At 60.4% G+C, this 11,003-nt stretch overlaps 2 protein-coding genes across 2 annotated transcripts in view; one reads left to right on the top strand and one right to left on the bottom strand.

Annotated features, from left to right (window-relative positions):
* Positions 1-1,613, top strand: part of LOC119098136 (alpha-actinin-4) — a 32,222-nt gene extending 30,609 nt beyond the window's left edge. The window contains exon 6 of the mRNA XM_037221066.1: positions 1,452-1,613. Coding sequence (XP_037076961.1) covers positions 1,452-1,613 — 162 coding nt within the window. The remainder of the gene's footprint in view (positions 1-1,451) is intronic.
* Position 1,614: 1 nt separating this feature from the next.
* On the bottom strand, positions 1,615-1,945 carry LOC119098714 (smoothelin-like protein 2; the record flags this gene model as incomplete). The annotated part of the gene is given in 1 exon segment (XM_037221726.1): positions 1,615-1,945. A coding segment is annotated over 1 exon segment (321 nt), but the record flags the coding sequence as incomplete, so codon positions are not given.
* Between the last annotated feature and the right edge of the window lie 9,058 nt (positions 1,946-11,003).

Raw genomic sequence — 11,003 nt, 5'->3', positions numbered from 1 at the left:
CCGGGGCTTGGCGCCGGAGGCAGCGACCCCCCCCGCACCCTCCGGTCGGAGCTGGCCGCCGGCGGAGCGACGCTGCACCTCCGGCCGGAGCTGGCGCCGGCGGAGCGACGCTGCACCTCCGGCCGGGGCTGGCGCGGGAGCAGCGACCCTGCACCTCCGGCCGGGGCTGGCGCCGGCGGAGCGACGCTGCACCTCCGGCCGGGGCCGGCGCCGGAGCAGCGATTCTGCACCGCGGCCACCACCCGAACACGGGGTCGGCAGCGGAGGGCTCAGGGGGAGCTAGAGCTCTGACTGTGCCAGCTGCGAGGGCGGATCAGCTGAGAGATGGGCGAGATCGGCAGCGAACTGCGGTCAGGGTAGGCTGCATGCAAGATTCGAGCGCTGCTGCCAGTGTGTGCAGGTGCGTTGGATGGAGAGGGGAAGCTACCCCTCCGACGAATATGGATACATGGAGCAGATAATAAACGGCAATAAATATTAGACCAATTAGCTTCCGACAACTTCTGAATTTGTTTCACAGGTAGTGGCGTCAACACACTCTGGGTCAAACATTAAGCGCACCCAACGGCAGCACGATGACCTTCCCTGCTCCCGTTCTCACACAAAAACATACGGGCTGGGAGCCTTTAACCGCGACCGCACATCAACGAAGCAGAGAGTCTCTGCGGGCACGCGTGCAGTACCGAGCTGGTGACGTCACAACGGCTTGACCGTTCATTGGTGCGGCGCTGGGGATAGCAGAACAGCTTGCCTACCGACGAATTAATTCCGTGTTTGTGACTGGACCTACGATGACGGACACTGGACTTATTCCTGACCGGCAATGTTAGTCGCGGGCCAACAATAGACATGACGATCCAACTTCCAATGTTAGCACCCAATATCACATCTTTGTGGTTTGCCCTACGCTCTGAGTCCCACGCGATTTGTGATCTATCCCAAGACCAGGGATACGCCTGCGCCTATTTTCGAGCTAATGCTGCCGTACCACCTGATCTTGAATTGGCGCTGATTCAAAGACCGCGCTCAGGCCTGAGTGGTGATCTGAGGTCGATGAAAGGTCGTGTCAGTCTCCAGATTCTAATATCTGGCTTGGCAGTTGGCTGGTGGTTTGGTGAAGCTTCGCCTGGTCGTTGACCGAGCCAAGTACCACCTCCCTTGGTGTCATCCCGAGCTTCCTGTACCACAGACCTGACCTTGCGCTGCTACCGCTGACCTTGCGCTGCTACCGCTGACCTTGCGCAGCTACCGCTGACCTGGCGCTGCTGTGTAGCCGTCAACTTACGTTTGAAGTAATCTCTGACCGGACCCCGCAGCCAGCGCTGGACGGTCTCATTGGTCCTATCCTGCCGCTGACCTGACCTGACCGCTGGCCTGAACTGACCGCTGGCCTGACCTGACGGCTGATATGACCTGGCCGCTAACCTGACCGCTGACCTGGCCCGATCAAGTCTGACCTGGAGCTGCTGACTGGCCGCAAGACAGCCTCCGAACACATCTCCGACGTCACACACAGCCCCGGCCGGACGGCCCCGTCCTTCCATCCTACCACCGACCTGACCACCGACTCGATCGACTCGTCCAGACGGCGAGCCCGACCCGACCCGGCCTGACCTGGGGCTGCTGCTTCGCCGGCATGATCATGCGTCCGTCGGCCGTCTCCAGCAGGCTCTCCATCCGCGTCTTCTGGTGGCCGCGCGACAGCGTGGTGGTCTTCTTGATCACCCGCATGGTGACGGACTTCATGGCGCCCTGGCGCTCGGTGCGATGCATCTCGTTGCTCGACTGGTGCACGTCGGAGGCCATGCGGCGCGAGGTGACCACCTGCGCCAGCTCCGGCACCGCCTCGCGGCCCCGCTCGCTCTCATACTCGTCGGCGCGGCCCGCCGACATAAACAGCCGGTCGCCGCCCGTGTGGAACTTGTACATGGACATGACGGTGACGGTGGCGGCGCCGCTGCCGCCGCTCGTTCGCGCTGGGTCGCGCCGCCGCTCGGTCACTGGCGCACTGGCTGTGCGGCGCGCTGGCGGCTGTGCACCGCTCGCCCGCCGGCCGCAGGTCGACTGACGCGGTGGCGGCGGCTCGGCCCGGTCGGCCGGCGCCCGACGCGCGCCGCTAATGAGATGCTCAGGGGCGGCGCGGCGCGGCGCGGCCGTCGCCCACGCGAGCTGTCGCGGCCCGCCCGTACGCACACGCAGCGCGACGCCGCCGTACTGAGCCGCCCCGCTCGCAGGGCCGAGTGGGCGGCGGCGCCGGCGGTCGCCGCTCGCGCGCCGTCCGCTCGCCGCCGGCCGCCATCACCTGGCGTGCCCGAGCCCCGCGTCACGGCTGGCTACGTCACGCCGGCGAGCCATGAACTTGAGGTGATTCACACCGGTGCCGGCCGGTCGCCGCTGGACGGCGGCCGTCTGGACACGGCGTCCACCGCGGCCGGCCGACCGCACCGCACGAATGAATGGAGACGACGGGGGAGTCTCGGTCCGGCCAGTGGTGCTACCCGCACCGCATTGGCACTGCATTGGAGTCTCCGCGCCAAAGGGACGCAGCCTCTCGTCAGCCCGTCCATTGAAATAGGAGTTGTACGTGCTGGTCTTACTTTAAAAGGCATAAGAGGCTAGCATGATTATGGCCCCAAAAAGGAATGCCAGAACACCAAGTCGTTTATTTACAGAATGACCTGGCCAATGAAATATTGTCTGGCTTGATCCTGAGACCACCTGCTGCCAATACCATGACCCATTTCTCTGTTAAAAATATCGCATTAACGGAACACTGTTATCCCTTACATACCGAATAAATATTATTGTTCCTACCATCTGGTATGTAAGCCGATGCGTGCAGCCAATCCACAAATCCAGTCCCTGTAATTGTGGTTCCCGAAGGGTTTAATCATCGTTCGCCTGATCTTAGCGACAAGAAATAATCACATTCCAGTCTAATACAGCTTAAAAACGACACGGTGAATTAAATACGCACAACCTTCAGATAAACATGCCGGGCGCTGCCTCACCCGGGAGCACAAAAACAATGTTCAGGTCAGTTAAAAGTGCGCTGTTTCCTTTATACCTGGGTAGCCGCATGGGGCCGGGTGTTCAAGTGCAGGACCAGAGCCGGCAAGGTTTGCTTGGCATCGGCACTAATCATGGCTTATAACGTACCCAAAGTAGCTCAACATTCTGTGGTGCCAACCAAATCAAGGCATTTTCAACGCTGGTGGCATTCCAGTACCGCGCATACTAATTCAGAACAAACTCATTTTAGTCTTTTAGTTCAGTTTAAGCAAAAAGTTTGTCTGCAGCGTAAATTTAGCCTTAAAATACCATAGCGGCTTGACTGTCCCAGTTAATCGCATTTGCACCGTTGTGGACACCAGCTCTGATATCCCATCGCGTTAATATGAAGACATGGTATGACAGCTTCATTCCAGAATACCGACTAGCCGGAGTTACCCGACAGGGGTCTGCTTTCCAAGAAAGATATACTGGGTGCACGGACAGGTTTCTGGTGCCTAAGTCTGCAATGCTCACAAATGGACAATAGCTCCATAAATCACCGGCCACTCAAAATAGGCACAGAAAAGCTGTGCTACGCTATTGAATCACGGGAGTTATGGACAGCTAAAACGCAACGTGGATATGCAAATGGTCAGGCACATCCTGTTTGCTTCAACCTCCCAGCCGCTGAATACGCCAGAATCGTTGATGGCAATAGTAGCCCGCGGCAGTATACCTCACGTATCAACATATTTTGATACCAAAGGCGGCTCTGTACGGACTCTGCGACGGATTATCCATCCGTCGCTTTGATTCTGTTTGGTACCCAACCCCTGAAGCAGCCTTCTCACCACCGGTCAGCCGACAATGAGAACGAACCTCTGGCGGACAGATGGGAGGGCAGGGCTGTGAAGCAGCCAGAGTGGAGGAAGCGGCGCTCGAACCGTCCCGGTCCACTGACCCGGCACGGGTCACAGAAGGAGCGGACCTCTTCAAACGGTCGGCCGGACCAACGGCTCGCGCTCTGCTCGCACTCTGCCGGCGCCCATAAAACCACTTCGCCACAGACCGGAGCGACCAGTGGACGGGCACACCGTTTGGAGCGCAGGCGATTGACGGCGAGATCTCTGTCTCCGCTTTGACGGACATCTCTCCGTTAGATACATCCCGTCGACCGCCTGTGACGTAATTTCTCTCAGCTCTGACCATGCGACTCGAGGAGCTCCCGCCGTGCCCTGGCGACCATGCATGTATAACAGCAGCCCTCGCAACTTCGATCACCGAAGCCAAACAAGACATCCGTCCATGTCTCGGCTCTGCGAGGTCCAATAAGCAAATGTGCCCTGGCCGGCGCAGGTGCCCGAGTCAAATCCGACGGGCGTGGCCCGACGCGATTAGCCGGATCAGCCGGCGCTGGCGTCGGCTTCACAGCGCTCCAGGGTCCCGCCCAGACAATAGGAAGCCGAACAATGGCTGGAACCGGCGTCCGCCCTCACGCACAGCTACTTACTGCCGTTCAGAGACGACAACGGCGCTGCCCGGACCCGGCCAGCCGCAATGGTCAGCAGTTCACGGCGTGAGGAGGCGCTCACACACGGCACGAGCGGTCACTGGCGTCACTGCATCACCACCGGCATCCCCAACACGCACAACCAGCGGCAACGGAGATCATCCAATTACGATGAATAAGTATGAACTTGCTATGTCGCGCACTGATTTTCTGAAAACCCTGAAATTGCGCGAATTCTCTTTCCTCGATGACGCGACAGACGCGTGTGGTTTGAATGCGGACAGCACACTCAGCCACTCGACCTTTTCATACAAAAACATCAAATCGTAGTAAGCAGCGCGGAAAACAGTTGCTCAAACTACATGCATGCAACGACGAATGCAAACACCAGCTAACTGCGTCCCCTACCAATTCACTGTATGTACATACGTGCGTGGAACCTTTTTCGGTGTCCAGTTCTCTGGATATTGCCTCCTCTGTCGTCCGATGGTCTCCTGTATTCGCTCTGTCTCCAGCCGGCTCTTGCAAAACGGCTGGGTCTCTTATCACCCCATCGGGCTCCGAAATGGTCTGCTGCACGGTCGTGCAGTCTCTTACAGAATCCAGCTCCGACAATGTCGCTGACTTGGAAGCTGTGTCCTGCAGCCGCTCCGATGCTGCCTCTTCAACACAGACCATGTCATCCCCGGCATCTTCCCCCTCTCCGATTGTCTCCAGCTCCGCGACCGTCTCCCGTCGCGCGGCTGCCTCCTGGAGCCACTCCGACAGCGTCTCCTGTAGTTTATCCCGGCCGTCTCCCGAAGCATCGGCGGCGAACTCCAGCAGTCGCTCGGAGCCTCCGCGCCGCAGCGGGCCCGGCTCCACGGCGGCGCCAGCCGGCTCCGAGCCTCCTCCGGCGGCCACGGCCGCCTCCTCCGGCAGCGTGAGCGAGCGTCGCCATCGCCTGGGGCCGGTCAAGCGCCGCAGCGCGCCGAGCCAGGCCGGCGCCGGACGCGGCCGGCGCCGCCTTCTCTCCAGACTCCACTCGGCCACGCCCAGCACCAGGTACTGGCGCTCCCACTGTTCGGTGCATGACCAGAGCACCGGTCGGTACGCCGCCGCGTCCCAGTCGCGAGCCGGCGGCGGCGAGCGGCGACGCCCGAGGCCGGCGCGCCGCCGCCGGTCCAGCGCCGGGCTCGAGTCCAGCGAGCGCGTGTGGTCCACACCGGAGCCCGGATGGAGGGCGCGCCCCCGTACTGAGTTCGCCGGGAGGCTGGGCGCTGACGGGGCGTTCACAGTGCGTTCCTGGCTGGTAACGCCACTGTCCGCCAGGTGTCCCTGCTCCGCTCCGGCGCCCAGGGGATGTGCCTGTCCGGCGGCCGCGGCCTCGGGGTAGCACAGACTGCACTGCCGGTCGCGTCGATGCCGTGCGCCGCAGCCGCCGCACGGTCGCTGAAGACGCCGCCTCAGCCAGCTGTACGAGTCGCCAAGGGAAAAGCGCCGGCGGCGAGCCGGCTCCGCCCCGCCGTCGGCGCCGCCCGCAGCGACACGGCAGTTCGGCGCGGCGGCCGGGGTCTTATCAGCGGGGCCGGGGGAGACCAGCGCGCCGTGTCCTCCGTTGGCGGTGGCGGCGCGCGGAGGCAGGGGAGGCGGCTCCTCCTCGCCCGCCGGCTCCGGATCGGGCTGCGGCGCGCCATCACCACCGCACGCTGGCCGAGAGGCGCCAATCTGGCCGGTCGGTGGGGCGGACCCGTTGACGGGGCCACCACTGGGGTCGCCGGCCGTGCTCCCCTGCCGGGATGCCCCGTCGCCGGCCCCCGCCGCGCAGACGGCCGTCCGGTCCGACCGCGTCATCCCCGGCGACCTAGACGCCAGCATGGCAGCGTGACAAGGTATCGCGCCGTTTGGCTCGCCTCCTCGTCGGACGCGTCGGCCGGCAGACGCGCCACCGCCGACGACCGGCGCCGCTGGCTGCCCAGCCCACCCTCGGACGGCGCAGGACTCCGGTGACTCGGCCACCCCCCGGACGGCGCCGGACTCCGCTGACTCGGCCACCCCCCGGACGGCGCCGGACTCCGCTGACTCGGCCACCCTCGGACGGCGCCGGACTCCGCTGACTCGGCCACCCTCGGACGGCGTCGGACTCGGCTGCGGCGGTGACGTGGGCTGGGTCACGGACTGCGGTCCACCGACGCACGCGCGGACTGGGTCACCACCGCCCGCACCGCCTGGTACACAGCCTCCAGATCCAACGAGCGGGCGTCACCACCTCCGTCTGGCGTTGTCAGCTGCGGGCTTGCCGACGGTCTCTGGGGCCGCGCGCGACTTCCGTCCCCATCAACGGGTTATTTAGAGCCGGCGCTGGTGTACTTCCGGCCCACGTGGTGTTTGATTCCTCGTCTCCAGCGCCGTTTCGTCCACGGGCAGAACTACCGGGGGATCATTGCTGGGCGGGCGCGCCGGGGAGACACGGGGAGTCTGACTTACAGCGAGACAGCGGGAGATGACGGCCGAGCGATCACGAGTGGCCGGCCCTGGAAGGCGCACAGCTCAAGTCTCGACCCGCCGCCAGTCGTGCAGCACAATCTCGGCAGGCACGCACCGCCTCGCACCGGACAACCGCACGGCACCCGCGCCGGAGACACGCACGACGCCACGAACGACTCCCGGGGGGCCCGGCCGGCCCGTCGCTGCCGACGCCGCGTGGAGCGCGCCGCCGGTCTGCCGCGTCGATGCCGACGAACTGGCGACCGGCCGGCCGGGCAGCGAGCGACGCCGCTCTGGCGGTCCCCCGAAATAGCCGGGCCGGGCCGCGGCGTCAGCTGAGCCTGCGCTTAGCTACAGTATCGCCCGCAGACGGAGTAGCCGGAAGCAGGGTGTGGTGCCGCGGCGAGGGCCGGCCCACAGGGATGGAGTCGGCCCCACGGCCCAAGGGTCAGCTGGGTCCGTGTCTGCCCTCGTAGCAGCAGCGCAGTGCTCAGCTCCGTCACCCGCCCCAGCACCATCGATGGCTGCTAGTCTGCCGCACGCTGAACGGTCAATGGCGGTCGGTATGGTCCAAATTAGTGTCGTGGTAGCGTGAGCGAAGGCGGAAAAACAGCCATGAGTCGTTGAGAGTGTTGGAGCAACAACGCAAACAGAAACGCCTACCCGCAGCCGCATGAACCGGAGGTAACACACTTTTTATTCTTTTGTGTTTTCTGCAGACCGCAGACTGAAGTCAGCCAAGCACCGGGCGCAGCCTTGAACCGATGGACCCCTGGCTTCTCACGATACAGCAACATCTTGGCGAATTCGCGGACCACAACCCGGACCTTCTATTTTGGTGTGCCGCCCGCCCGTGTAGCGACCTGCATAACCAGTCATTGCTCATAATGTGATACTTGGGACCCAAAGTCGCCATAGTTATCTGATCGAAGGGACCCAATGGTGACGGCTGCAGCCGTACCTAAACCTCCACATCGGGCGGGATGTCAGGGCAGACTACCGCCGGACACCCCGTCACCGAGGAGGGCCTGTCGGAGCGCATGACCGGCTGGTGGGGCTCCACTGCAGCGAGCGGCACATCAAACGCAGCGTCTTCTACCCGGGTCGTCTTTTTGCAGCGCGCTGGTCCGTTGGGATGCACGACGGTCACCAGGAATCATCGACAACAACGGCCGGCTTATCATCTCCAAACAGAGGCAGAGACAGAGGCAGAGGCTGAGGCAGAGGTTTCGACACACATCCGCGGTCATCGTGCGATCCACGATGGCGGTCAGTTCACCAGCGGTCTCAGAAGAACCAGAGCGGTGCGGGGGCTGGGTCACCGCTGACACGGCCCGGCGGACCACAGGTATTGGGGCGCGAGCCTTCTGCCCGCGCCGCCGCCGTCAGCATATCGATGGCTCGGCGACGCGTGCCCTCGCATACGAAACGGCCGTCATATTGGGCCACAAACCGCCAGTGTGGGGCAAGAAAAACCGACGGTGTTTGAAGCTGGAAACTGGTCTGTGACGCGGCATGGCGCTCAGCGCCACCTGCTCCGAACCAGTCACTGAAGACGTCGTGGCTTCAAAATCACGTTCCTCAAGCTTGCTCGGGCGCACGGAGGACATCACGCTTTGTTTACGCTGACTCAGCGCTGCTGCTCATAAGCACACAATCATTCTGCTTAGTTTGCCAGGTGGCGTGACGAGCTCAGGCGAAGCTGCTATTTTTGGCGAGTTCGGGTGGTCACGCGACACATATGTGATTCCTGTATGTGTGCGAAGTCAAAGCCTGACTGGTGGCCCGCCCTGGGCGGTTGCGTTGGCTAAGCGCGCAATAACGCGCATCTGACCGGCAGTGGTGCCTTAACTTTGTATGCCGCCAGGCAGCCAGCACCTTCAGCCGCACACCCTCGGTGCGGTGCCGGACAAATGCCAGGGTTTAAAACTGAGAACTGGCATGAGTGGTGCGGCAAAGCAGAATCACACGACCCGCTCACACACAGGTTTGAAAACACATCTGCTATCCTTTCTCCACGAACCTCCTCATCCAGAATCCCCGCAAATCCCAGTTTATCAAGGGAAAGTTGCGCACATCAATCATGAACGGGTTGAAATACTCTCTGAAGTGAGACCCACCCGAGCTGCTGCAAAAACCTGAAGAGGGGTCCTTGCGCCGTTTAAGTGTCGGTAGCGGAGAACTCTCATGTGATCGTAGTCTTTCCCTGTAGCTTGTCATCCTCCTTCATCGCACGGCCCAAAGCCCTCTAAGACCCAAAAACGTACAAATGCGCACATGTACGCAAAAAAATACTGTCTTCAGAGCAGTATTCGGTCAGAACATCGTCGACTCAATGTTTTTCATGCACTTGAATACAAATCAAGTTAGGTTTCGTTCCACCATCTGCAGAGCCATCTATCGAGGCAGTTTGGCAACATAGCCGGCGCCACTGACACCTAACGGGCATTACGGAAGCTAAGTCGAACCACACCAGAAGCACCCGTTGCTTACAACTCGATGCGAGTGGCAAACCGCGCCATGTCTGACTCAAGAATTAGCTTCAATAAACGGTGTGTCGGAAGTAAAGCTGCATGAAGAGAATCGGTAAGGCAAATTGTTACGCTGACCCTGTTTATGCCAAGGTGCGTGGTCAGCTGATGACAGTCAATATCCGCTTTCCGATCCAGCAGCCTCTCTCTGTTTATGACGGCGTGTGGTCAGCGGATGGTGGGCAACATCACATCGACTCCCCGATGCAGCAGTTTCCCATCTCCAGCAGTGCATCTGGTCAGCGAAAGTAGCGCTCAGTCCAGCCAGTCCAGCTGCGAGTCAACTCCGACGGCTGCTGTGCCCTACAAAGATTCTGCGTAGCCGCAGCATGCTTCCACCGTGTATACGTCAATGACAGGTGAAACAGCGCTGATAATGGAATAAAGGCATTCTAGCATTGATTGTTACCCTAGCCTAGTATCACGGCGCCAGCATATACCATATCTTGGTGGTTATGCTATGAGCGTCCATTATTGCGATACGGAATGCCATCAAAGACGTTCTGCCTTCGGTTTTAAGTAAGCAGAACTAGTAAGGCAGGAGTGATAGCCTTATTCCTTGGCGGGAAGCCAGGAGAATGGATAGATAAATGTGTTGGTATTTTGGCTACATGCCTTCATCGAAACGAATTGCACAAGTTTTCAGAGACAGAAGCAGCAGGAGAAGCAGACGTCAGAAGTCACTTCTGCTATTCGTTTCGATAAAGGCATGTTGCCGAAATATTAACGCATCTAGATCGAAATTCTCCCGGGTTTTCTCCGAGGAAAAACTATCAGTACTGTTTATATATGTGCATAAAGTTTCTCGCAAATGCACTTAACAACTTACGTAAGCAGAACTGGACTTCACAACTTTGGATTGAATTTCACATAAATTTTCATGAAAATTTTGGATGCTCTTATGTTTAGTAAGTAGTTTGTGTTACCATTTATGGGAGGTTATATGCGCCTGGCAAAGTCAGTAGCAGTATTTCGCTTGACATGGAGTCAGGTCTCGGGGCGCCGACAATGCACGTGACCTGAGCCTGTCCCAGGTCCCATGCCTGTAAGGTCTCCATCAGTGTCCTGTCATACAGTTGTTATCATGCAAACAGTCGTCCGATTGTCCAAACTTCTGACAAACCATTTTCTGCCGGCATACCACCGTTCAAAAAATTGTTAACACAAACCCGGACGTCCTCCCCAAGCCCCCGAGGCAGCTCTTGTTCTAGATCACATGCCTCCCTCCGAGTGTTCAGAGGTCCGGCGTCGAGCGCCCGATGTCAGCGTAGACCTCCCCCCCCCCCCCCTCCCCGTGGCTGCCGGCGACTGGTCAGCCAGGAGAGAGCTGGCGACAGGCTGCCGGCTTACCTGGAAGTGCAGGATGATGGTCCAGATGAGGCCCAGCGTCAGCTTGGGGTTGCCGTCAACGATGTCCTCGGCTCGGATGTTGACCAGCTTTATCTGAAGGGTGCGGACAGCAAGATGAGACGTGATGTAGTAATGGCGGACATGGAACGGAG

Source organism: Pollicipes pollicipes, unplaced genomic scaffold (genome assembly GCF_011947565.3).
Source record: "Pollicipes pollicipes isolate AB1234 unplaced genomic scaffold, Ppol_2.1 Scaffold_4740;HRSCAF=5597_pilon_pilon_pilon, whole genome shotgun sequence".
NCBI lineage: Eukaryota > Metazoa > Arthropoda > Thecostraca > Pollicipedomorpha > Pollicipedidae > Pollicipes > Pollicipes pollicipes.
Note: the sequence above shows the minus strand (reverse complement) of the source record. Positions and strands in the feature narration are given on the sequence as shown.